Source organism: Vanrija albida (assembly GCF_041260175.1).
Source record: "Vanrija albida strain AlHP1 chromosome Unknown contig_7, whole genome shotgun sequence".
NCBI lineage: Eukaryota > Fungi > Basidiomycota > Tremellomycetes > Trichosporonales > Trichosporonaceae > Vanrija > Vanrija albida.
The window spans coordinates 2,099,047-2,120,886 of NW_027191426.1; the positions used below are offsets into that span (position 1 = coordinate 2,099,047).

Consider the following 21,840-nt stretch of genomic DNA (forward strand, 5'->3'; position numbering starts at 1 on the left):
CCCTCGCTGATCGCCATGGCATGTGCCACAAATCACGAGCGACGCACCCCCAAGCCTTGCGAACAATGCATCACGAGCCCATGCAACTATACACATCAAGGGTCCTCCAAAGCAGTTATTGACAATCAGCGCGGGCTGCGGCTGTGCTGCGAGACGACGCGCTCGAGCTCGGCGGCGTACTCGGGCGACACCTGGCGGCTGAGCGTCTCGAGGTCCTGGAGCACGGCCTCTTCGTCAATGCCGCCGTCGTCCTTTGCCTCGGCCGCGGGTGCGGCTGCTGCTGCCGCTCCCCCCGCTACTCCGGCGCCACCGCCCGCGGCGGCAGCGCGCTGCGCCATCATCATCTTGGCCATCATCTGGCCGAGGTCGTCGGCGTCCCTCCCGGGCTTGGTAAGCCTGCGGATCTTCTGCCCCTTCATTAGGAGGATGCTGGCCGTCAGCGTGGCACCCAAGGCGTCACTTACATGGGGACTGGGATGAAGAGCGTCGCCAGGAGCGCGGTGAACGTGCCGGCCCAGTGCGGCCCCATGGCGTTGTACATGTCGACCGTGAAGAGGGGGAAGACTGGGGTGAGTTGGGGACAGCGGTAACCACTCACCGACTCCGAGGATGGAGCGCGTGACGGTACCCGCTGCGAGCACGGACGCCGCGTTCATGAGGTACGCGTCGACGAGGTAGTTTGAGATGCCGAGGAAGAGGAGGACGATGCCGCCGCCGAACGGCACGGTCGCGATGATGGGCGCGATCCAGTGGATGCGTACTGGCGTGCAGGTCCACGCGAAGATGAACAGGCCGATGCTGGGGTGGTGTGAGCGGAGGCATGGCTACGACCACGTACGGGAGCAGCACCGCACCGATGATGGTCGACGGGAGACGCGCCTCGGGCGGGAGGTAGCCCTTTGCGCGCATGTCGCACGCATACTTGGGGTTAATGTAGAAGATGATGGCGGCGAGGCAGATGAAGGCGCCGACCGACACGCCGACGAACGCGAGGCCCGCGATACCGGGCGACCAGTGGCGCATGCCTTGGAACACGAGCGGGAAGGCGGTGAACTGCATCTGCGGGGTGTTAGGATCAGCTGGCGAGGGCCGAGGCACTCACAAAGAGGAGCGCGTAGATGACGGCCATGCTGGGGTTGTCAGCGCCGAGTCAAGCCACTCACCCCGCCACTCACTACAACGCCGTGATGAGCACAATGGGCTCGGTGAACAGCAGGATGTAGGGCACCTTGAGCTGGTTGAGGAACAGCTGCTTGACCTGCAGCGGCTTGGCCTTGTCCTGCGGGCAGCGGTACACCTTGCCGGTCGCCTTGGAGAGGAGCGCGGCGCGCTTGCGGAGCAGAACCGGCGCGTACGTCTCGGGCAGGAGGACCGACTCGACGGCGGTGAGGACGGCCGAAAAAATGGCAATCACAGCGGCGACCCACACCCACGACGTCTTCTCGGACAGGAAGCCGCCAGCGACGGGGCCGATGGCGGGGCCGAGGAACGGCATGGCAGCAAAGACACCCATGGCGAGGCCGCGCTGGTGCGCCTCAAACATGTCGGCGATGATGCCGCCCGAGTTGGTCATGGTGCTGCTGCCAAACGTGCCGGCGAAGAAGCGCATGACGAGCAGCGTGTTGATGTCCTTTGCGCCGCATGCGCCGGCGTTGAACGCCGTGAACGGGATATAGGTCAGGATGAACATGATACGGCGGCCAAACACCTCGGACATGGGCGCCCACAGCAGCGGGCCGACGACGAACCCGAGGACGTAGATGCCGGTGACTGGGGTCAGTGGAGCGGCGGAGGAGCGGCCTACCCATGATGTAGATCATGTTGTTGTGGCCCGGGAACTCGATGTGCAGGGACGTGATGGCCGCGCTGAGCATCGACGAGCCCATCGACACGGCGAGCGTGCCGGTCGCGCCTGGAGATTAGATGCGGCCCGCGGGATACCGACCCACCCATGATGGTGACACACCACTTGTACCAGTACTTGAAGACGAGCGGGTTCTCGCGGTCCTTGAACCCGTCGGCGTCGGGCAACCAGCTGACGACGTACGGGTCGGCGTCGGTCCCGGCGCCGGGGTAGGCGTGGGCGATGATGCGCGACCACGGCGTCACGTCGCGCTGCCACGGGCGCTTCGGGAGAGTACAGTCGGGACCCGCGGTGACGGGCACGGACGCGTCTTTTTTCTCGTCGCTGGACAGCGTCGGCGACGACATGGTGAGCGGTGGGGTTGGGGGGTGAGAACGAGTGGATTGTGCGCTCTCACTCTCCTTCCGGCGCCAGACTTATTGCATGCTCTGCATCGGGGGAGCGACAAGAGCAGAGCAGCAGTAGCTGGTACTTACGGGCGCCGGCGGCCCGCGAGACGATTCGGAAGAGTGGAGTACTGCGACGAGGACGCGGAGATGGCCGAGGCGCGTGCCAAAACAGCCCATCCACGCTGCAGCCTCGGCCTCGGCATGCAGCGGCTGGCTGGCTGCGCAGTGCCAGTTGCAGCGACGTCGCAAGAGTGGGCGCCACGCGCAGCAGGAGAGGCTAGGAGGCGCGTGTGGGCTCCGTGGGGGGCTCGATCGCTCGGCATGTAGCGTGCCGAATCGTGCCGCTCGGCTTTGCCGCCCAACACCGTAGTATTCCACGCCTCGCGTGCTTCAAGGATATCCGCCGTCAAGCATGCGGCGCCCGGGAAAGCCCAGTACGAGCCAACCACAAGCGGCGCACCCTCGGCGCTCGGCGCTGGCATGCAACCCACGCCAACGCCGAGGCAGCGGACGACTGCCGCCCACACCTTGATTCCCCCGCCTGCCGGCCAGGCACAGTCCCCGTGCCGTCGGGATGGCCGAGTCACCTTGCCCCACCGCCCCGCCCCACTGTTTGTTTACTCCGAGATTAGCTGTTTGATATGACGTGAGGGACAAACACTGCGACAGCTCGATGCCGCCGGGAAGCATGGCACATGAGCGGGCGATGTGAGACTGTTCTACCCCGAAAACTACCACACTGCGTGCAGATATCGCTCGGCGCTTCGGCCTGATAGCCCGGAGGCAATGCGCCGAGCCGGCCCCCGCGCCCTCGGCCAGCTTGGGCGGGCGAATTGCGCGACGTGATGGGCCGAGGGCGGATGCAGTCAACGGGCGAGGCTGCGCTCACCAGGCGATTGCCCTGGAGCGCTGTGGCACGGCTTGGATACATCCGGCATAGATCCACCTTGTCTCCCTCGCGAGTGGAATGGCTCTGTTCTATGGCTACAGGCGGGGAGGTGTGGCTCTTTTCATTGGCAACTGTGGGGGTCCGGCCCCCGCCCACCAATGCTGGGCCCATGAGCCGAAACGTCAAGCCACACTCGATCCCAAAGCGCCTGATGGACGATACGACGGCGGTCCTACAGGAGCAGGGCGCTAGGGCACTGTCATCTCCGAGCGGTGCGTTTGCAGATGGAGCAGAAGCAGGACCTGGGCAACACCCCACAACTGTCTTGCTCCTGATGATGCTGTCGTGCCTCGTCGGCTCGCCGGATCGCTGCCGCCTCATTCTCTCGCCAGGCCGCCGCTCGCTGAAACTTTGCCGCTTTGTCCTGCCCTGCGGTTGCCTTGTAGCACCCCTCCGCCCGTTGCTTCTTGCGCCACTGGTACTCGCCCCATTGAAAGGGCGGCAGGTTGGAGCCCCATAGAAAGGGGAACCTGTTCGATTCGGCGCTGTGGCCGATGACGAAGCTGGGCAGATTGTTGAAATCCTCGGGGAACGGCGTTTCACGGTTCACACGACACTCGTACTCGGCGGTCGGGATGAACCGGATAGCCTGCAGGCGGGCGGCGAGCACATCTGGGTCGTGTGGGTGGGCCAACTTGCTGCCGTACTGCCTCTCGTGGCGCGAGTACGTTGCCACAGCGTTCTGAATGCGTTCCTGGACAGGCGCACTGCCAGGCGCGTACTGCCCAATCCAGAGCTTATCAAGAAGCTGCTCGTCGCCGACGACTACCCATTTAACCATCGGCCACCGGGCAATGGCTTCCAGCAGACCCTCGAGGCCCAAGCCGTAGATGTCGACCGGCATTGGCGAAGGCTCGGCGTAGAAGAGCTGTACGATGTGCGTTGCCGTGGGGTAGTCTTCGCTCGGCCTGAAGCGTGGAGTGTTCGATCTCCAACGGTTGGTAAACTGGCCCCTAATGAAGACCCATGCGCCCAGTAGAGCGTTGGCATGGAGTGCGGGGGACAGCCACCTGCCACCCACCCTCATCCTGCGGTAGTCCCACAGATCTGTTCGCTCGCTGTCGCACCAACCTGCATGGTGGCGCGGGATAGCGTTCACAAACCAGCTCCGATCCCCCCGTACATATCTCGGATTGGAGGCCAGTGCGACCACAACTTGGCTCATCAGACGGTCTGGCGCAATTTGGCTGCGCCTGACTTTGGCACTTCTGGTCCTGTCACCGTCATTCTCGTTCCTCGGGCGGTGTTCGTTCCTCCGGCCGTGGTTGATGAACAGGACCGTCTTCGTATTCTTGCGGATGAGGCCTAGGGCGTGTTGCCAAGTGTCCGAGTCCCAGTCGTCCTCCCACAGAGCGCGCAGACAGGGGATGTGAAAACAGTAGTCCGAGTCGGGATCTACGTGCTTGTTTGCCTGATACCTGACACGGCAGGTGATCATGTCGATGCTGCTGCCATGCAGAGGAAGGTGGGCTTCTTGGCCGCGGTACTGGGGGAGGCCCTCTGCGTCGACATACTCTTTGTAGGGAAAGCTCATTCTTGTCGCCTTTCCCTGCAGCTCGAAGAACATCCAGATGTCGTCCCAGTAGACCTTGGAGGAGGCAAGGATCGTCTCGCGCATACACACCACCAGGTGCGTGCACTGGATTTCGTCGATAACGTCCCTGAATCCACGACAGACACCACGGAGGTCGTGCAGGTCCCAGTAGTTGGCTGGGTCTTCCAGGATCTGTCGGAAGATGTGTGGGAGGGCACTCGGGCACAGCACGGGGCCACGGGGTGGCACCCTGGATGGCACCTCGGGGTGGCTATCTGGATCTGCGATCGACATGGTTGCTGGGTTGTTGGGATGTGGTCAAACGGAAAAGCATGCTGCTGTATTTTAAGTTGCGGGGAGCCAAACAGTCACGAGTCAATGTCAGATGGCGGCGTGGCGGTGCTCATCGTAATCAGCGGGCATGTGAAACGCGAAAACGAGTCAACCGCACCGCCCAGGTGCACAGCCGAGGACATCAGCCTTTGCGGCGCGGCGCGATACATGACTTGGTAGAATCCAATGCCTGTCGTGCCGTGGCAACACAGTGGGATTGCGGCTTTGGCACATCTTGGGTGGCGAAAGGTTCCCACGAATCGTGCCTCATCATCCCGACTGTGTCCTTACAGCAATCGATCTGCACTTGGCATCGTCGACGGAAGTCCAACCGCGCTTGCATGGCAAGACTACTAGCATCGACCTCCACTGCGACACTGGACGGCATCTCACTGCTGGGCGTCGCGCCGCTGCTGCCGCCGCTCGAGGCGCTCGTGCCGAGCCTTGGTCCTGAGCTCGGCCTCTCCCCAGCCACTCGCGCTCTCTACACCCCTGGCATGTTCCAGGATGCCGCCGGTCTTACTATCGACAACGTAGTTTCTCTCTTGCCATGCGGCCCACCCGCCTGAATGCGACGCCTTGTAGGGCCTGCCGACAAACTTCTCGTGCGGCTCGACCGACAGGACCCGGATGGCGCCTGCAGCCGTCAGACACCAAAGCGCGGGGCCCACTCACAGGCATACTGCTCCTCCTCGAGCGGCCAGCTCCAATCATGTCGCCACCGGACAGTCTTTGGGAAACCCTGCGTCGCCTCGAGGTAGCCGTTGTCCATTGATCCGAGCTCCTGTCTCCGCGAGAGTGTCACGACTTCGTACACCGAGCTGTTGGTCATGAAGAAGCGCTGGTTGTAGTATCCCGTTTCCAAGTTGCGCCCGACGCCGATGACTTCGAGTACGGGGATGCGGAAGCGCTCCGTGGCAGGAAGACGGGGGATTGTGGACAGATCCAGCACATAGGTTGTTTTCTCCTGGGGGTGTAAGCGACCGCTCGACCAGTCAACCCACCGTTGCGTATAGCAGGCGATGGTCGAACGCGCGCACAAGGGTGGGCGGTTCGTCGCCCTCGTCCTCATCCCCGCAATCGAGGGCAAACTCGACAAGGCAAGGGGCGACAACCTCCTGCAGGCGTCGATCAACAGGTGGCTCCCTGTCCTCGGGTGGCTGGTAGAACTCGGGCTCCTCTTCCTTCGGAATCTCCATTGCCCGTTGGAAGACCGAAGCGTAGTCGACGAGGACCATCCACCTGCATTCAGTCCAGAAGATCAAGTTTCCACCTGCGAGGATGAGGCTGTGGCGTCAGAGGTACCCTCACACCCTTCCTCACGTATCTGGGCCTATCTCAAACTGGCCCGCCTGCACATCGCGCTCCACGAGATCCGGGTATCCGCTCTCGTCAGGCAGGACACATTCGATGCTGAACTGACGGACGGCCGTCGTGTTGCTGGGCACGGATTCGGGCTGCCTCTTGAAGACTCGTTTATCGGCATCTCGGCTCAGCCCTGACAAGCCTGGCGAGCCTAGATCGACCAGTGGTCCGCAGTGCACAAGAGCGGAGTCAAGTGTCACGACGTGCTCGCCCGTTGCGCGCGACCACACCGACACCGCAGCCGTCTGCGCCGCAAAGACATAGTCGCTGTCGATGTACGTGTACTTGGCCGTCAGTGTGGCTTCTCGGGGCGACTCACGCAAAGCGGGTCTCCCCAGTCACTGAACGTGTCGCCCAGGAGGTCGTGCTTGAACGTAGTGACAAGGTTGGCTGCATTCGCCAATGTTGGCTTGCCGTCCGCGTCCAGCATCCTGCTCGCCTCGGCGACCCGCCGAACGATCGCGCGACCCCGGTAGCTGTGCGCGGCGACGAGCGTGTGCGCCCCGTCGCGGTCATAGTCGGCATGCAACGCCAACACACGGTCAAGCGGTGGGATGGTCTCGCACAGGTCGATGCGGAAGGGGATCGTGGCGAGGTACACCCACTCTTGGGGACTCCCCACGTTGTCCGGAATCGGCGCGTTGGCCCGCTCCGAGGGTTGGATGGTGCTGTCCAGACTGTCCAGGCCGGTCCAGCGCTCTCGGTCCGCAGGAGTGACCCACACCTCCACCATCTGGTTCTCCGTGTTGTGCGGCGCGCCGTCGTCATCGTGGGCCGCTTCGTTGGGATCCTTTGGGGCGAATAGCAACACCGGGCCCATGCCCGGCACGTCGGCACAGCCCCAGTGTTCCCCATCCGGAAACCTGCTCGGGAAGAACCCCCCGGAAATGGTGCCAGGTTCGGGAACCAACCGACTGTCGAAGCTGAACGTGTTGAACTTTCTCGTGGCCCCCGCCTCGTCGAGGGCGACATCACTGAAAGTGTAGTCCCGGTTGCAGAGCACATACCCTTCGCGGGGGCATACCGCGGAGATGCTCAGGTTGTCTCGGTCGAAGACGTGCGGGACCCAGCGGGTCGTGACGTTGCCGTCCTTCCAGTCGCGGTTGATCCGGTCGTCTTTGAGCGCATAGCTCAGACCTGGGCGTCAGCGGTGAAGGCGAAGCTGCCTTACCCAGCGCACGCCAGTTGACGTCGTTCCACCTGTCTGGGTCCTCGGGGTGTGCTGTACGAGAGATTTCGGCCGTTGTCTTGAGGCGCAGCTCGAGCTCCCGGGGGTCACGGGGGACCACTTCGCGCAGGTGTCTCGGGATGTGAGGCGAGCAAGCCCGCTGCCATTGTCGCGAGACAGCTGCTGCCGTGCAGAGGTCGCCAACGTCCGAGATGCACGAGGCGACGTGGTAGATGACCTCTTCAGGCAGCGACACGCGGTACTGCTGCTCCTGCAGTGCCATGGCTGCTGCTTGCGCGCGAGATGAAGAGCAAAGGATGGTCCAAGGACAACAGATTCGTCGAAATCAACTTGTCGCATTTCGCCGACAAATCACGTGACGATATCAACAGGGTGACGTTGAGGAGGCGAGCAAGGCATCGAGACGGTAGACAGTTGGCCAGCTCGACGGCTCGACAGCTCGTGCAGCTGGTGCAGCCGGGGCGGTCCGCGCGCCCAAGGAGGAAGCAGCTGCCCAGCTGGCGGAGGAGGAGGCAGCGATCCAGCGGGCGGAGGAGGCGCGCCGACAATGAAACCAAAGTAGACAAGGTGGGCCAGTGCATGCATGTCTCCGGATATGCGAGTGGCCGTATGACGCGAGCGGGGCGAGTCATGGAATCGCGCCAAACAGTGAGCGGCGCGTTTGCTGGATTGATCACATGCGCGGGGCCGAGGACGCTTGCCATGGACTCGACCCCGCAGTGATAACGGACCAGACCCCGCCCGCGTGCTCGCGGGGCCCGACGGCGCACTGTTGTTGTCGCAGACGGCATGCCGAAAGCCGCGTAGTGGTTGTTGGATCGAGGTCATGTGCCCGATCCTCGGCCATGCCCGTCCTGCCCATCCTTGGCCTTGTCGCAGCCTTGGGGGAGGTCGAGTAACCGGGTAGCCCAGAGGCATATCTTGGGGCGCACCAGCATCCTCTCTCTGCATCGCCCTCACCACAATGTCAGAGGAAGGAGACGCCCAGCCCTCGTTCGCCGCCATCGACGCGGCCATCACGGTCAAGGGCGGGCCGTTCGAGATGGAGACGATGGACCTGGGCCATGGGCCCGTCCGCGTGTGGAAGCATGTGGGTAGCCGCGGGACAGACCACGCTGACCCACCAGGCGCCGGCGTCCTTTCGCGAGTTCCTCGAGGACAGGCTCAACCGCTACTCGGACAGGGTCATCATCAACGAGCCGGTGCCCGAGCCGGCAGAGTACGACGACCGCCGCGACGTCACGTACGGCGAGCTGCTCGCGCACGCGTACAAGCTCGCGGCGTGGCTCCGCGAGCAGGGCATCCGCTCGGGCGACCGCGTCGCGGTCGGGGGGCAAAACTCGTCCGGGTGGATCACGTCGTTCGTCGCCGCGCACTTCCTCGGCGCAGTGCCCGTGTGCTTGAACTCGACGGTGTGGGTGGCAAGGAGGGGTGAGACATGGCTGATCCCGCAGCACCCAAGAGGTCCAGATCCACTGTCTCATCCTCACGCGCCCCAAGATCGTCCTCGTCGACGCGGCTGGCGCCGAGGTGCTCGCGCCCGTCGCCGAGCATCTGGCCGACAATCGCGTCGGTCCGCTCTGGTGCTGGAACAGCACCAAGCATCTCACGCAGCGTGCGCAGGCCTACGTCGAGGTAGGTGGGTGCAGGGTGGGGTGGAGCTGACCGCAGGACCTGAGCAACATCTCCCCCCTCCCTGCGTCGGTCGAGGCGGTCAAGAGCAAGAAGGGCTTCGACGTCGCCCCCGAGAGCGATGCGCTCGTGCTCTTCACCTCGGGGTGGGTGTGCCCCCTGGCCGCGCTGACGGCAGCACCACCTCGCTCCCCAAGGGCGTGCTCATCACCCAGCGCCAGGGCATGCAGCATGTGCTCACCGCGTCTGTCCGTAAGTCGCCCCCAGCCCCTCGCCGCTGACTGCAGCCGCGCTCCGCGCCGCGATGCGCATGGGAGTCCCGTTCGAGATGGCGCTGCCGGCGGTCCACGAGCCGCCCGCCGAGGGGCCCGCGGTCCTCATGCCAGTGCCCCTCTTCCACGTCACCGGCCTCCTGGCCGTCATGATCCGCATGTTCGTCGCGGGCGCCAAGATGATCTTCATGCGCCGCTGGAGCGTGCCGGACGCGGTTAAGCTCATGGTCAACCACAACATTCGCCTCATCTCGGGCGTGCCGAGTATCACGACTGCGATTCTGCAGTCGGGGCTGCTGCCCGACGACTATGAGATGGACGGCATGTCGTATGGCGGTGCGGCGCCGCCCAAGCGCCTGCCTGCGGACGTGAAGGCGCGCTTCCCGGCCGCCTTTGTGTGCGTGCTGGGCTATGGGCTGTAGACTGACCCACAGCTCGCACGGGTGGGGCATGACAGAGTGCTCAGGCCTGTTCATCGCCATCGGCGGGCAGGACTACGTCGATAGGGTAGGTGCCAGTGTGGGGGTCGCGCTCACACCCAGCCCGAAGCCGTCGGCGTCGCCATCCCGATCGGCGACATGCGCATCGTTGACATGGAGACGGGCAAGCCTGTGCCCGCCGGCACGCTTGGCATCCTGCACGTGCGCGGCGGCTGCGTCATGAAGGAGTACCTGTACAACGACAGTGCGTCGGCATGGTGGACCCAGCTGACGCGCCAGAGGCGAACAGGGAGAGCTTCACCGCCGACGGCTGGTTCGACACCGGCGATGTGGGGTACATCAACGAGGAGGGCATCCTGTACCTGCGTGACCGCGGTGGGTGACTACGAGGGGCACAGCTGACCCCAAGCCAAGGACATGATCATTCGCGGCGGCGAGAACATTGCCTCGGCCGAGGTGGAGAACGCCGTCGCGCAGGACTCGCGCATTGCCGAAGTCGCTGCGGTCGCCGTGCCCGACCCGGTGCTGGGCGAGCGCGTCGGCCTCGGCGTCAGCCTCGCCCCGCGCGCGACGGCCACACCCGAGAGCATCATCGCCGAGGCGGACAAGCGCCTGCGGTACCCCGCTCGTCCTGTCGTCTGTGTCATATTCCCCGACGGCCTGCGTGAGTGCGGCGTGCGAGCTTGGCTGACCCCAGCTATCAACGCCAACGGCAAGGTGCTCAAGAACGAGGTCAAGGATATTGTCGGTGAGCAGTGGAAGCGCCAGGGCGGCAAGCAGGCGGGTGCACCCAAGGCAAGGTTGTAGTTGCGACACTCGCGAGACAGGCGAAGTTGTAGATACATGGCAGATGAACCTTGTGCGGCTGGTCACAGCGACGAGGTGGTCGTGAGCGGGGCGAGGAGCGCTGGCAGCAGCTCGGCCGCGTCGCCGACATACACCAGGTCCCCTGGCTCGGCAGCCTCGGTATCCGGGTCGAGGTTGACCGTGACGACCTTGGTATTCCGTGTCCGCGCGCGCTCGGCGTACCCAGCCGCGGGGTACACGACCGAGCTGGTGCCGATGACGAGGACGATGTCGACGGGCTTTGCATCGATCCACGCGTCGACCTCGCGCAGCATCCGGCCGTCGAGGTTCTCGCCGAACCACACGACGCCGGGGCGCTGGATGCCGCCGCAGGATGGGCAGTGCGGGAGCTCGGCCGTGGGGATCGGGGGCACGGGGCTGCGCGGATCGAGCAGCGGGTTGATGTCGCCGGCGGGAAAGTCCTTTGACGCCGGCGCGAGGGCGGGGCACAGCGGATCGTCGGTGGTATAAGCCGTCTTCTTGCACTTGCTGCACTTGAGGTCGAACAGCCGCCCGTGGAGGTGCCGGAGCGTGTCGGGCGGGTGTCCGGCGCGCTCGTGCAGGTCTGCGGTCAGCGCGGTCTACCCTCCAACCCACTGTCGACATTCTGCGTGAGGCAGAGAAAGTCGCTACCCCGGGCTTTGGCCAGCGCCGCGAGCGCGCGGTGCCCGCCGTTCGGGTCGGCCTGGAGGCACACGTGCCGCCTCCAGGCGTAGAAGAGCCAGACGAGGGCCGGATCCCGGCCGAACGCGCCGGGAGTCGCTAGACTCGTCGACTCGTAGTTCCGCCACAGGCCGCCCGCGCCGCGGAACGTCGGCAGGCCTGAAGACGCGGACAGCCCCGCGCCGCAGATGGCGAGGATGCGCGGACTGCGCTGGAGCAGGGTGTGGAACGCGGCGATGTCGGACATTGGGGAGAGTGCGATGACAACCTCCACTCGGTTGTCTCCGGTCCCAAATCCGTCCGGGCCTCCCGGAGATGAGCGGCCTCGTCTCCATCTCGCATCCACTAGGTTTGGGCCATTCCCAGCGCGGCCGTCTCTTCGGCACCTCCGGCGTAGATTACACTTCCCCGCATCCTCGGCCGGCATCATGCGCTGGCTGAAGCGACTCAGGTCCAAGCCCGAGCGGTCGACGCCCGCGCCTTCATCCTCACCGCCGCCATCGCCCACCTGCCTCGACGCGTCGGCGTTCCCCACCATTGTGGACACCATCACCTCGTTCCTAATCGACGGCCTGTACGACGACCCGGCCGCTGCACCCCGCCTCCACGCTCTCCGCCTCGTCTCCCGCTCCCTCAAGAACACCGTCGACGCCAAGCTCGCACGGCACATCAGGATCGAGTTTGTCAGCGAGGTCGTGTACGATGCCGAGCACCTCGCCGAGGTGAATGCGCTGCAGTCGGAGCCCGGGCTGCTCCTTCCTGGAGAAGAGGCCCCGGAGTTTGGGAGGAACAGGAAGGGGCACGAGCGTCGGGCCATTTCCGCCATCCATCGAGCCACGAGTATCACGAGCGCCGCGACCCAGCGCATCCCCGGGTTGCATTGGGGCTATGGTGCCTCGGCTCCCGACATGGCCGAGTGTTTGCGCCGCCTGCGAGACACCGAGGACGTCGAAACCACTGGCTACGGTGGTGTCGACTCGCCGGCGGACGACCTGGTCACCCCGCCACCTCTCCTCCGCGACCGCGTCCTGCTGAACGCGCTCCTGTCCAACGCGCCCGTCGCACACGAGGACAGCGTCCACAGTGGCCTAGTCCCCTGCAGATGGTCTCGTCCCCGTACAAAGTCTATTTGCATCGAAGCGGTGCACGCGGTGACGTATTGACGCGTGTTGCCCACGCGAGGTCTCGTCCCTGGACCGAGGTCCGCAGTATGCCAAGGTGACAACGGTGACTTCCATGGCCAGCCTACTCAATCGCAAGAAAAAACTCGTCAACAAGTGATCGACGTCGTTGTTGCCATCGCACTCTTCACGCACAGCACCGGACACGGCACAGCACCGGACAACGACCATGTCATACCAGCAGGGCCCACCACCAAACTACGGCGGACAGGTCGACCCCAACTACCCGTTCATGGGCCAGCAGCAGCAGCAGTACGGCCAGCCGGGATACCAGCAGCAGCCATACTACCAGCCGCCGCCAGGCCAGTACTCTCAGCAGGGACCACCAGGCCAGCCCTACTACCAGCAGGGCCCGCCGCCGGGGCAGCAGCAGTACCAGCAGCAGCCGTACTACCCACCTCAGTCTGCACCGGCTCCCCAGCCCGCGCCGGCTCCGCAGCAGGAGCAGCAGCATCACAGCAACAACAACAACCACCACAGCGGTGGTAAGAGCAAGCTTGGCGGCATTGGGTCCAAGGTGGGTGGCTACGGGCGCGGCGCAGGACAGCCCACGCAATCGGCCATTACTGACGCTTGCAGCTCGGCGACTCGCTCGTGCGCGGCTTCGGCTGGGGCATCGGCATGAACCTCGCCGGACGACTCGTCGGCGCCAGTGAGTGTGTACGCTGGGGCAATGCTGATGCAAGTCTGCGGCAGCTGTGGGCGATGAGCCAGAGAGTCGGCGGGACGGGGAGGCAAGTGGAGGCACCGTCGCCTTGGCATGCTGCGGCGGCGGCCGGACGCAGACGAATACACGGAACACGGCACGACATTCATGGAGACGCATATGCATTGCATTCGACTGGCTGGGAGTTGGGCTGGAGCGCGTGCGGCGGGCGTGCGGCGGTGTGGATGGTTTGTGGATGAGTCTGGCTGCATGCGTGGACGGTGTCGGCCTAGGCTGGGCGGGGGTGGTCTCGGCATGCGCGGCGCGAACATCACAGCGAGATTACATGCCACGATGATGGTGCAGTCGGTCAAGCCTGCTCAGTGCTGTCCGCCTGGGATGGAGTGTGGACGGTGATGGCGATGTCCAGCAGATAGCAGAGACTGCCTCGTCGGCGTACTCTTGCGTCAGTGGCTGTCGGAGACTTTGACGATTCCGCCGGCACCGGCCCTCTTGGCAGTGCCAGGATCGCCAGGACCGTGGTGGGCAATGTGATGGGATGAGGAGGGCAGAGTGCATAAGGCAGATCGTATCGCAGCCCAAGGCGGTCGCGAGTGGCAAAGCCACGTTGATCGACGCGCAGCGGGATCAACCCAGGTTGACTCAACCACCGTCATCGCCATCAAAACGGTCGTCCTCACCATCACCCATCCGTCCACCATCCACCCCACCATGCCCGTCACATACCACACCGGCGACATCTTCAGCAGCGGCCTGTCAGACCGGCGTGCTCGTCCCGGGCGGTGTGCAGGTCTACCGCGACCGGCACGGGGCGACAGTGTACAACATCGCGACGCAGGACCGCCCCGGGCCACGGGCACGCGTCGAGTGGCTGCGCGAGGGCCTAGACAACGCCTTCAAGCTCGTCGCTGAGGACGGCGGGGCAATCGCGCTTCCGCGGATCGGAGCGGGCATTGGCGGGCTCAGCTGGGAACTCGAGGCACGGCCGATCATTGTCGAGCTCGCCGAAGCGCACGGCATCGACGTCGAGGTGTGGTCGCTCGAGTGAGACGAGACGATGCAACCGAGAAAGTGGTGAGTGCCTCGGCACCTCAAACACATCCCCGACGGGACGCCAGGTCCTCAAGCTTGAAGTTTCCGTGGATACAACCCCGAACTCTATTCTTGTTGACACTCCGTAGGAATCGGAGCGGAATGTGGTTGTGAGGGAGACTTGGAGCGTCCTCCTCGCAACACGGCCGCTCTCGTCACTCTACGCCTCATTCCTCCGCGCCCGCCCCCGCTTCGCGCAGCATTCTCGGCTCGTCGACCCCCGCTTCTCCCAACGCCGCTGTGCGACCTCCCCGTGGCGGGCACTTATGCCACCTGTTTCATCATGAGCCTCTTGGGTATCCATTGTGCGGTGTCCTTTCAATGGTGCTCCCCCTGGCCGCCCTGTGCAGCACCGTGTGACATTTGGATAAGGTTGACGGCTGCGTAACTGAGACACGTCCGTTGGGCCGAGGCGCTGGTACCCATGAGTCAACCCCCATCAGCCTCCGGACAAGCATGACGACTGGCAGCGGCGTAGCAGAGCCGCAGAGTGCTTCGGGGCCGCCGTGCCGAGGGCCTGAAACGTCTCTCACAAAGGCGGCATTTGGCGGGCACACTCAACCTGGTGCCGTAACCGCGGTGAACGAGGCGTATGCCGTCGCGCGTTGTCTATCCGAAACACAAAGCCCGCCCCCTCGTACAACCGCTGCCGCTGACTCACCCTTCTCTCAGCAGGGGCACCCAGACAGAGGCACTGCCGTTGCTGGTACCATCCTGCCCTACACCCGCGACTCGCAGCTTACACTTGTGTTGACGGCTGAATGATTGCGGAAGCGGTGCCCATCACCGGACCACGTACGGCTCCAATGGCATAGCGACGGGACAGGAACCCCCGAGACGCTCGAGGGACGATGGCATTCCAAGCCTAATGGGAAGCGACTGCCTGAGCGACCGGGGCAGTGGAGCTCGTCGCTGCTCTTGCCGTCCGGACGCAGCGGGAGACAGTTGACCAGCAGTGCACTGCCAAGACCGGGAAACGCGGTCGCGCTCCCAGCGACCGCGGCCAACCCTTGCTCTGCCGTTGCTCTGCCGTTGCCACAGCAACAAGCATGAGCGTGTTAACCCTGTGGCGACTAGTGCAAGGTTTGGGTTGTCGACAAGTAGGCATGACTGATAGTCCCCGCACCTCTCAGACATGAAACGCGGAGAATACGGAGGGGGATTTGCCACCCAGCAGCACCCGGTATTCTGGGAATCCGACGGGCAGTCGGTCCGCGCTGCGCAACGACGACGGGCCGCAGCAGGCGTACGACGCGGCCTGGCCAAATGTGTTCTAACATCGCGGCCAGGCACCTCCGCTGAGAACCAAACATCGACAAGCTGCTCATCTCGTTTCGGTCGCCTGTGCCGGCTCCGCAGCATTGCAGTCCCGGCGCCTCGTCGCTGCAGGCTGCTCGTTGCTCCCCGTCGTCTAGTCAAGGTTGTTAGGTTTATACACAGCACCCCCTGGTTGTCAACGTTGGAGGACTGGAGACTGCTCGCGGCCTGGCGCCATGGTGCGCTTGTTTGCCCGGGGCGGAGCAGAGGCTTACCGTTGCAACCTGGTTGACTGTGCGCCAGAATGTGGTGTTGACAGCGGTGCCGGAAGACATAAAAAGACGCATGTGAGGCCTTATTCTCAGTCCCAGTGTCTACTCGAAGACCTCTTCAAGACTTTAGACTCGGTACGCAAGACACTGACCTCTACAACAACTCCAGAGAGTGAGTGAGGCAGAGCGAGCCCGGCTAACCTTTGAAGACACGCCACACCATGCGCGCAGACTTGCTCTCGCTCGCCACCATCGCCCTCCTCGGCGCGGCCAACGCCCAGCAGGGCTTCAACGACGGCCTGCAGGCCCGGCAGGCCCCTGGTTGGGGTGGATGGTCCTGGCCTCCCTGGTGGGGCCGGCCCAGTCGGCGCCCTCGCCCTCCTCCTAGGATCACACCTCCCCCGGAGCGCTCGTCGTCGTCAACTGATGGCGGCTCCCAGATAATCTCGTCGTCGACCGGCGGTGGCTCCGAGATAATCTCTTCGTCGACTGGTGGCTCTCAGATCATCTCCTCGTCGACTGGCGGCTCCGAGATCATCTCCTCGTCGACTGACGGCGGCTCCCAGTTGATCTCGACCTCAACCGTGTCACCCGAATCCTCGCCCACCGCCTCGCCCACCACGTCCACCGTCAACAATACCCGTCCCCAGCACGTGCAGAGCTTGATCTGGTCTTACCCCCTCCCCCCGCTCCCGTCCAACACCTACACCGCCAACAACGCCTCCTTCACCGCAGCGCTGGGTGCCCCTGCAGAGGACTCCCAGCCGGTCGTGCGCAAGTACGAGTTTACCCTCGGCACGTCTGCCGGCTCGCCCGACGGATTCGAGCGTCTCATGTACACCATCAACAACCAGTTCCCCGGCCCGACAATTGAAGCCAACCAGGGTGACATTATCGAAGTGACTGTCCACAACAACCTCGACCATGCCCAGGCGATCCACTGGCACGGCATCCGCCAGCGTAACAGCAACCACATGGACGGTGTGCCGGGAGTGTCCCAGTGCCCCATCGCCCCGGGCGCCACATTCGTCTACCGCTTCACGCTCGATTCAGAGATGGGCACATACTGGTACCACTCGCACTTTGGCAACACACTGGCCGACGGTATCAGCGGCGCGTTCATCGTTCACGCCAAGGAGGACCCGTGGGTCAAGTCACGCGACTATGACGAGGAGAAGATCATGTTCCTGTCCGACTGGGACGACCATTTGTCCGAGTTCATCATCGACCGAATGCACAACCTCACGCTAGGCTACAAGGGCCAGAATATCCCGACCCAGCCAGACGCCATCCTCATCAACGGTATCGGACAGCGTGACTGCGCGACTGCGCAACCCGATGCTACCTGCCTCACCACCAAGCCGTACGAGCTTAGGGGCAGGATCGGCTCCAAGATCCGGCTCCGACTCATCAATCCCGGAAACCACGCCATGGTGCGATTCTCTATCGACCAGCACGTGCTCCAGGTCATCGAGGTTGACGACACGCCCATCGAGCCCCTTTACCTCAACGAGCTCGCACTCGAACCGGGACAACGCGCCTCGGTTGTGGTCAACCTTAACCGGGGCGGCCAGTTCTCAAGCTTCTGGATTCGCGGCAGAATGGCGGCCCGATGCATCTTTGGAGGTCGACTTATCACCGGCTTGGCGGTGCTCCGCTACACCGACTTCCTTGGCGACGCTTGGTCCATTGGCTCGCCAAATTCCGCCCCGTGGCCCGACCTCGCTGGAGAGGAAGACCTTTGCCAGGACATTGACGAGCTCTACAATGTCAAGCCCAAGATTGTGGAGACGCCGCCGCAGACGGCCTTCTCAGTCCAGCAGATGGGCACCTCGGCTGGCCGATTTGTCAACCCCGGCACTCGTGAGGAGTTCTTCGGCTTCGGCATGAACGGTATCAACTTTGTCAACATGATCAACGACCCGGCACTTGCGCGGGTTGAGAACGGAGTTCCGATCAATGGGAGCAACGTTGCGACGCTCGTGTACGAGCATGACGGCGTAGGCGGTGCCGACCTCATCATCAACCAGCTCGACGTTGGCCTCTCGCACCCGTTCCATATCCACGGTCGACCCTTCCACATCCTCGCGCGTGGCACCGGCGTGATGACTCCCGAGAAGCTCAAGGATGTCCCGCTCAACCTCGTCAACCCGCTGTATCGCGACACGCTTTCCATTGGATCGGCCTCATGGGCGCTTGTCCGCATTCCGTCCGACAACCCAGGCGTCTGGCCCATCCACTGCCACATCGGCTCACACCTGTCGTCGGGCAAGCTCGGTCTCATCGTCATCCGACCCGACGTTGTGCGTACCTTTGACAGGCCTGAAGAGTGGCAGGGGCTGTGCACTGGTCCTGTCGACGCGATTGGTCCTGGTCGCCGCGACACGAGCCCGGCGATCAAGGGATACGTGCCGCCCCAGGGCCGCCGTGGCGCTGAGAAGGACGACCTCGCCAACGGGAAGCGCCAAGTTGTCGCGACGGTGGCTCCAGCGGCACCCGCGTCATTCAGCATGAACCGTTCCGTCTTCACCCTCGTGCAGGGCGGCCAGACTATCACTGGTTCGGCGGACATCCCGGTTACGACGACCCCGCCGCTTGACCCAGCCGACCTCGCCCAGTACGCCACCATCACGGGCTCTGGCGCTGTGACTCGCACGAGTGCCTCGCCGACTGTCTTCCCCACTGTTTCGGGCGGCGCGTCTACGCTACGCCCGCCCGCTACCTCCGCCAATGTCCCGCTCCCGAGCGGCTACGTTCCCGTCGCGCCGGGTATCAGACCCGACGGCACCCCCGAGCCTGGCTCGCTCGAGGCGGCGTTCTTCGATGCTGGAGACGTCCCCCCGACCGTTTTGGTTGGCGATGGCGAGACGCCGGGCGACTCGGCGGGCGGCGTTGGGGGCAACCCGGGTGGTGCCAGCATTAGCTCCCAGACGACAGCTTTCCCTGCCTCGTCTGTTGCTCCTGCTGCCTCTGCCAGTGCGTCAGTTGGGGCCGCTTCGCAGGCAAGCGCCCAGACACTCCCCGCCGAGTTCCCCCCCGTCACGTCGTCGACTGCACCCCCTGCCTCGTCCTCGCAGCCACCGAGCGAGGCTGCTGCTGAAGGCGGCGACAGCGGAGCTCCGGACTCGGGCTTCGCGCCCTAGGAGACTGGGGCTATTCGAAGTGCTACCTACCTTGTGGCTTGACCACTACCTTGTAGCTTGGCAATCAAGTTTGAATGAATTTGTGAAGTCGCTCGGCGGTGAGCGAGTCGTCGCGGCATCAGTTGAGGCAGCACTGGACGGAGCTCGGCGACCCTCCGAGTCTCAAGCACAACCCGGCAGTCGGCAACTCCTCCGCCGGCACCGCGCCGTCACTTACCGAACCGTGCAGATAACCCAACCCCAACAACCACGCACCTCTCCAAGTTCCCCTCACCGACATGCCGCCCGCAGCCATCGTGTTTGACGCCTACGGCACCCTGTTCGACGTGTATGCCGTGACGACGCTCGCCGAGGCGCACTTCCCGTCGTCGGGCGACTCGCTCGCACAGCTCTGGCGGCTCAAGCAGATCGAGTACACGCAGCTGCGGACGCTGGCCGACCCGGAGCGGCGCCGGCACTACAAGCCGTTCTATGAGATTACACTCGATGCGCTGCGCTTCAGCGCGCGGAAGCTCGGCCTGGAACTGTCCACAGCCGCCGAGGCCGAGCTCATGGCGGTGTACGAGCGACTGGAGGCCCATCCCGACGTCGCCGGCGTGTTGACTGCCCTCAAAGCCCGCGGGATTCCGCTCGCAATCCTCTCCAATGGCAACCCCGCCATGCTGGAGACCATGGTCACCGCCAACGGGCTCACAGGCATCTTTGACGACATCCTCTCCGTCGACACCGTGAGAGCGTACAAGCCCCACCCTGCGAGCTACACGCTCGGCACGGAGCGGTACGGCGCCAAGGCCTCGGACATTGTGTTCGTCTCGTCCAACGGGTGGGATGCGGCGGGCGCGACGTGGTTCGGGTACAACACCTTCTGGTGCAACCGGGCTGGCCTGCCGGTCGAGGAGCTCGACGCGACGCCGAAGCGGATTGGCAGCGGGCTGGCCGATCTCGCGCAGTACCTCGACGAACTCAAGTAGTGTTCCCTTGCATTGATATTGTACAAATGAGGTGGCCCAGCTCTGGCCTTTGCTATGGTAACCCAAGTACCGATTTGCGCACAACTTCCCTTCGCGCATCCCTGCTCCCAGCCGCTTACAGAACGTAGCGGAACGAGTGGTGGTGGTCGCCCGTGACACCGGCGTCGTCCTGGGCCTGCTTCTCCTCCTCGGTCATCCTGTCGCGCGCAATGTTGCGGTTGCGCCAGATCATGTACTCGACGGTGAGGGCGATCATGCCGACGACCCAGAAGCCGAGCGAGGCGGCGTGGCCGAGGGTGTAGCGGGGCTTATCGCCCGAGCGGTAAATCTGGCCAGCGATCACGCCGCCAATGTTACCCATCGTCTGCTGCATGCCGACCGAGGTCGAGCGCTTGCGGTAGCCAGCAATGTTCTGGCCCAGCCAGGTGATGTGGAGACCGACCGCGATGTAGATGCCGACGGCTGCGAAGAAGCATCCGAGGAGGTTGACCGCGACCGTGTCGACTGGGATGATGAGGAGGATGTATCCCAGGGCAGTGAAGAAGCTGAGCGGGAGGATGAGCCAGTAGCGGATAGAGTAGCGGTCGGATATCAGTGCGCCGACGAGGTAGACCATGGCGGCGACAAAGTAGACGGGGGCGGTGAGGCCTTGGGATGCGATCTTGTCTGGGACGTGTTAGCGGGAGTACGAGACGCTTCGGGGTACTCACCAAAGCCCATTTGGTTAACAATGACGACGAGGAAGGTGGCGAATCCGTAGAGGCAGACATCGATGCAGAGCTGGATGAAGCCCGAGAGGTAGATGACGGGGTCGGTGAGCGCCTTGCGGACCTCGACCCAGCTGAAGCCCTCGTCCTTGGAGTAGGACGCCGACTTGGCCTGGCGGACGTGCATGAGGAACATCTGGCGGTCCGAGAGGTACTTTGCGTCCTCGTACCTGTCGTACATGGTGAAGAAGACGACAAAGCCGACCAGGACGGTGATGATACCTTCGATGATGTAGAGCCAGCGCCAACCGGCGAGGTTGGCGATGCCGTCCATCTTTAGGAGACCGGCCGCGATGAGGCCACCGACAATGCCGGAGATGGCGCTCGAGATGAAGAGGTAGCACATGCGGAGGGCGAGCTCTTCGCGCTGATAGAACGTCGTCATGTAGAGGAACAGGCAGGGGCTGAGCGCCGCCTCGCAGGCGCCGAGGAGCAGGCGGCAGACCAGGACAGTGGCGTAGTTGTTGGCGAAACCGTTGCCGATGACAACGGCACCCCAGATGACGACGGTGGTGGGGATCATGCGCGAGGGACGGAGGGTACGGAGGAGGATGGTGGCGGGGGTTTCGAGAGCGACATAGGTGACGTAGAAGATGGAAGTGGCGACAGAGAGACCGTTGGCGGGGAAGTTGAGGTCGGTGGTCATTCCTCCAACGGCCGCGTTGCCAATGTTGGCGCGGTCCAGGAAGGCAATGAGGTAGAGACCCATGACGACCGGCGCGATGTGAAAGTCGAGCGTGCGCAGCAGTGCGCGGCTCTCGGCGGGGTCGATGACATAGTCGGCGAGCTCCTCCTCACTCATGCCATGGGGGCTGTCAGGGATGGCCTGGGACGAGACCTTGAGCTCGGGGTCGGCGGCGACCTTGTCGGGCGTGTAGGCGCCGGCCTTCTCGATCGAAGTCGTGGACGGGGTGGACGCCATGCTGGGTGTTCTGGCGGGGGGCGGATGTGGGGCCATGGGGACCCAGACAGCAGCGTATTTAAGCTGCCCGACGTGCTGTAGTGAGTGTTGTC

At 63.9% G+C, this 21,840-nt stretch overlaps 10 protein-coding genes across 10 annotated transcripts; 5 read left to right on the forward strand and 5 right to left on the reverse strand.

Moving 5' to 3' along the window:
* Positions 1–125: 125 nt before the first annotated feature.
* On the reverse strand, positions 126–2,211 carry Q8F55_009304 (uncharacterized protein; the record flags this gene model as incomplete). The annotated part of the gene is made up of 8 exons (XM_069357672.1): positions 126–429; positions 465–564; positions 599–798; positions 839–1,059; positions 1,103–1,130; positions 1,176–1,770; positions 1,805–1,912; positions 1,950–2,211. 8 exons carry the CDS (start codon positions 2,209–2,211, stop codon positions 126–128), a joined length of 1,818 nt encoding a protein of 605 aa, XP_069205609.1.
* Positions 2,212–3,374: 1,163 nt separating this feature from the next.
* Q8F55_009305 (uncharacterized protein) lies at positions 3,375–5,030 on the reverse strand (the record flags this gene model as incomplete). Its single annotated transcript, XM_069357673.1, has 2 exons — positions 3,375–3,390; positions 3,592–5,030. 2 exons carry the CDS (start codon positions 5,028–5,030, stop codon positions 3,375–3,377), a joined length of 1,455 nt encoding a protein of 484 aa, XP_069205610.1.
* Positions 5,031–5,458: 428 nt separating this feature from the next.
* Q8F55_009306 (uncharacterized protein) lies at positions 5,459–7,885 on the reverse strand (the record flags this gene model as incomplete). The annotated part of the gene is made up of 6 exons (XM_069357674.1): positions 5,459–5,706; positions 5,745–6,036; positions 6,074–6,356; positions 6,393–6,718; positions 6,754–7,571; positions 7,606–7,885. 6 exons carry the CDS (start codon positions 7,883–7,885, stop codon positions 5,459–5,461), a joined length of 2,247 nt encoding a protein of 748 aa, XP_069205611.1.
* Positions 7,886–8,587: 702 nt separating this feature from the next.
* Positions 8,588–10,774, forward strand: Q8F55_009307 (uncharacterized protein; the record flags this gene model as incomplete). The annotated part of the gene is made up of 11 exons (XM_069357675.1): positions 8,588–8,713; positions 8,751–9,037; positions 9,078–9,258; positions 9,295–9,401; positions 9,434–9,507; positions 9,543–9,924; positions 9,962–10,034; positions 10,070–10,211; positions 10,247–10,342; positions 10,377–10,631; positions 10,665–10,774. The coding sequence occupies 11 exons, from the start codon at positions 8,588–8,590 to the stop codon at positions 10,772–10,774; spliced, it is 1,833 nt and encodes a 610-aa protein (XP_069205612.1).
* Positions 10,775–10,836: 62 nt separating this feature from the next.
* Q8F55_009308 (uncharacterized protein) lies at positions 10,837–11,723 on the reverse strand (the record flags this gene model as incomplete). The annotated part of the gene is made up of 2 exons (XM_069357676.1): positions 10,837–11,378; positions 11,411–11,723. 2 exons carry the CDS (start codon positions 11,721–11,723, stop codon positions 10,837–10,839), a joined length of 855 nt encoding a protein of 284 aa, XP_069205613.1.
* Positions 11,724–11,904: 181 nt separating this feature from the next.
* Positions 11,905–12,639, forward strand: Q8F55_009309 (uncharacterized protein; the record flags this gene model as incomplete). The annotated part of the gene is made up of 1 exon (XM_069357677.1): positions 11,905–12,639. The coding sequence occupies one exon, from the start codon at positions 11,905–11,907 to the stop codon at positions 12,637–12,639; it is 735 nt and encodes a 244-aa protein (XP_069205614.1).
* A 187-nt stretch (positions 12,640–12,826) lies between these two features.
* Q8F55_009310 (uncharacterized protein) lies at positions 12,827–14,372 on the forward strand (the record flags this gene model as incomplete). Its single annotated transcript, XM_069357678.1, has 3 exons — positions 12,827–13,174; positions 13,237–13,309; positions 13,927–14,372. The coding sequence occupies 3 exons, from the start codon at positions 12,827–12,829 to the stop codon at positions 14,370–14,372; spliced, it is 867 nt and encodes a 288-aa protein (XP_069205615.1).
* Positions 14,373–16,166: 1,794 nt separating this feature from the next.
* Positions 16,167–19,088, forward strand: Q8F55_009311 (uncharacterized protein; the record flags this gene model as incomplete). The annotated part of the gene is made up of 1 exon (XM_069357679.1): positions 16,167–19,088. The coding sequence occupies one exon, from the start codon at positions 16,167–16,169 to the stop codon at positions 19,086–19,088; it is 2,922 nt and encodes a 973-aa protein (XP_069205616.1).
* Positions 19,089–19,366: 278 nt separating this feature from the next.
* Q8F55_009312 (uncharacterized protein) lies at positions 19,367–20,059 on the forward strand (the record flags this gene model as incomplete). Its single annotated transcript, XM_069357680.1, has 1 exon — positions 19,367–20,059. The coding sequence occupies one exon, from the start codon at positions 19,367–19,369 to the stop codon at positions 20,057–20,059; it is 693 nt and encodes a 230-aa protein (XP_069205617.1).
* Positions 20,060–20,174: 115 nt separating this feature from the next.
* On the reverse strand, positions 20,175–21,748 carry Q8F55_009313 (uncharacterized protein; the record flags this gene model as incomplete). Its single annotated transcript, XM_069357681.1, has 2 exons — positions 20,175–20,725; positions 20,770–21,748. The coding sequence occupies 2 exons, from the start codon at positions 21,746–21,748 to the stop codon at positions 20,175–20,177; spliced, it is 1,530 nt and encodes a 509-aa protein (XP_069205618.1).
* Between the last annotated feature and the right edge of the window lie 92 nt (positions 21,749–21,840).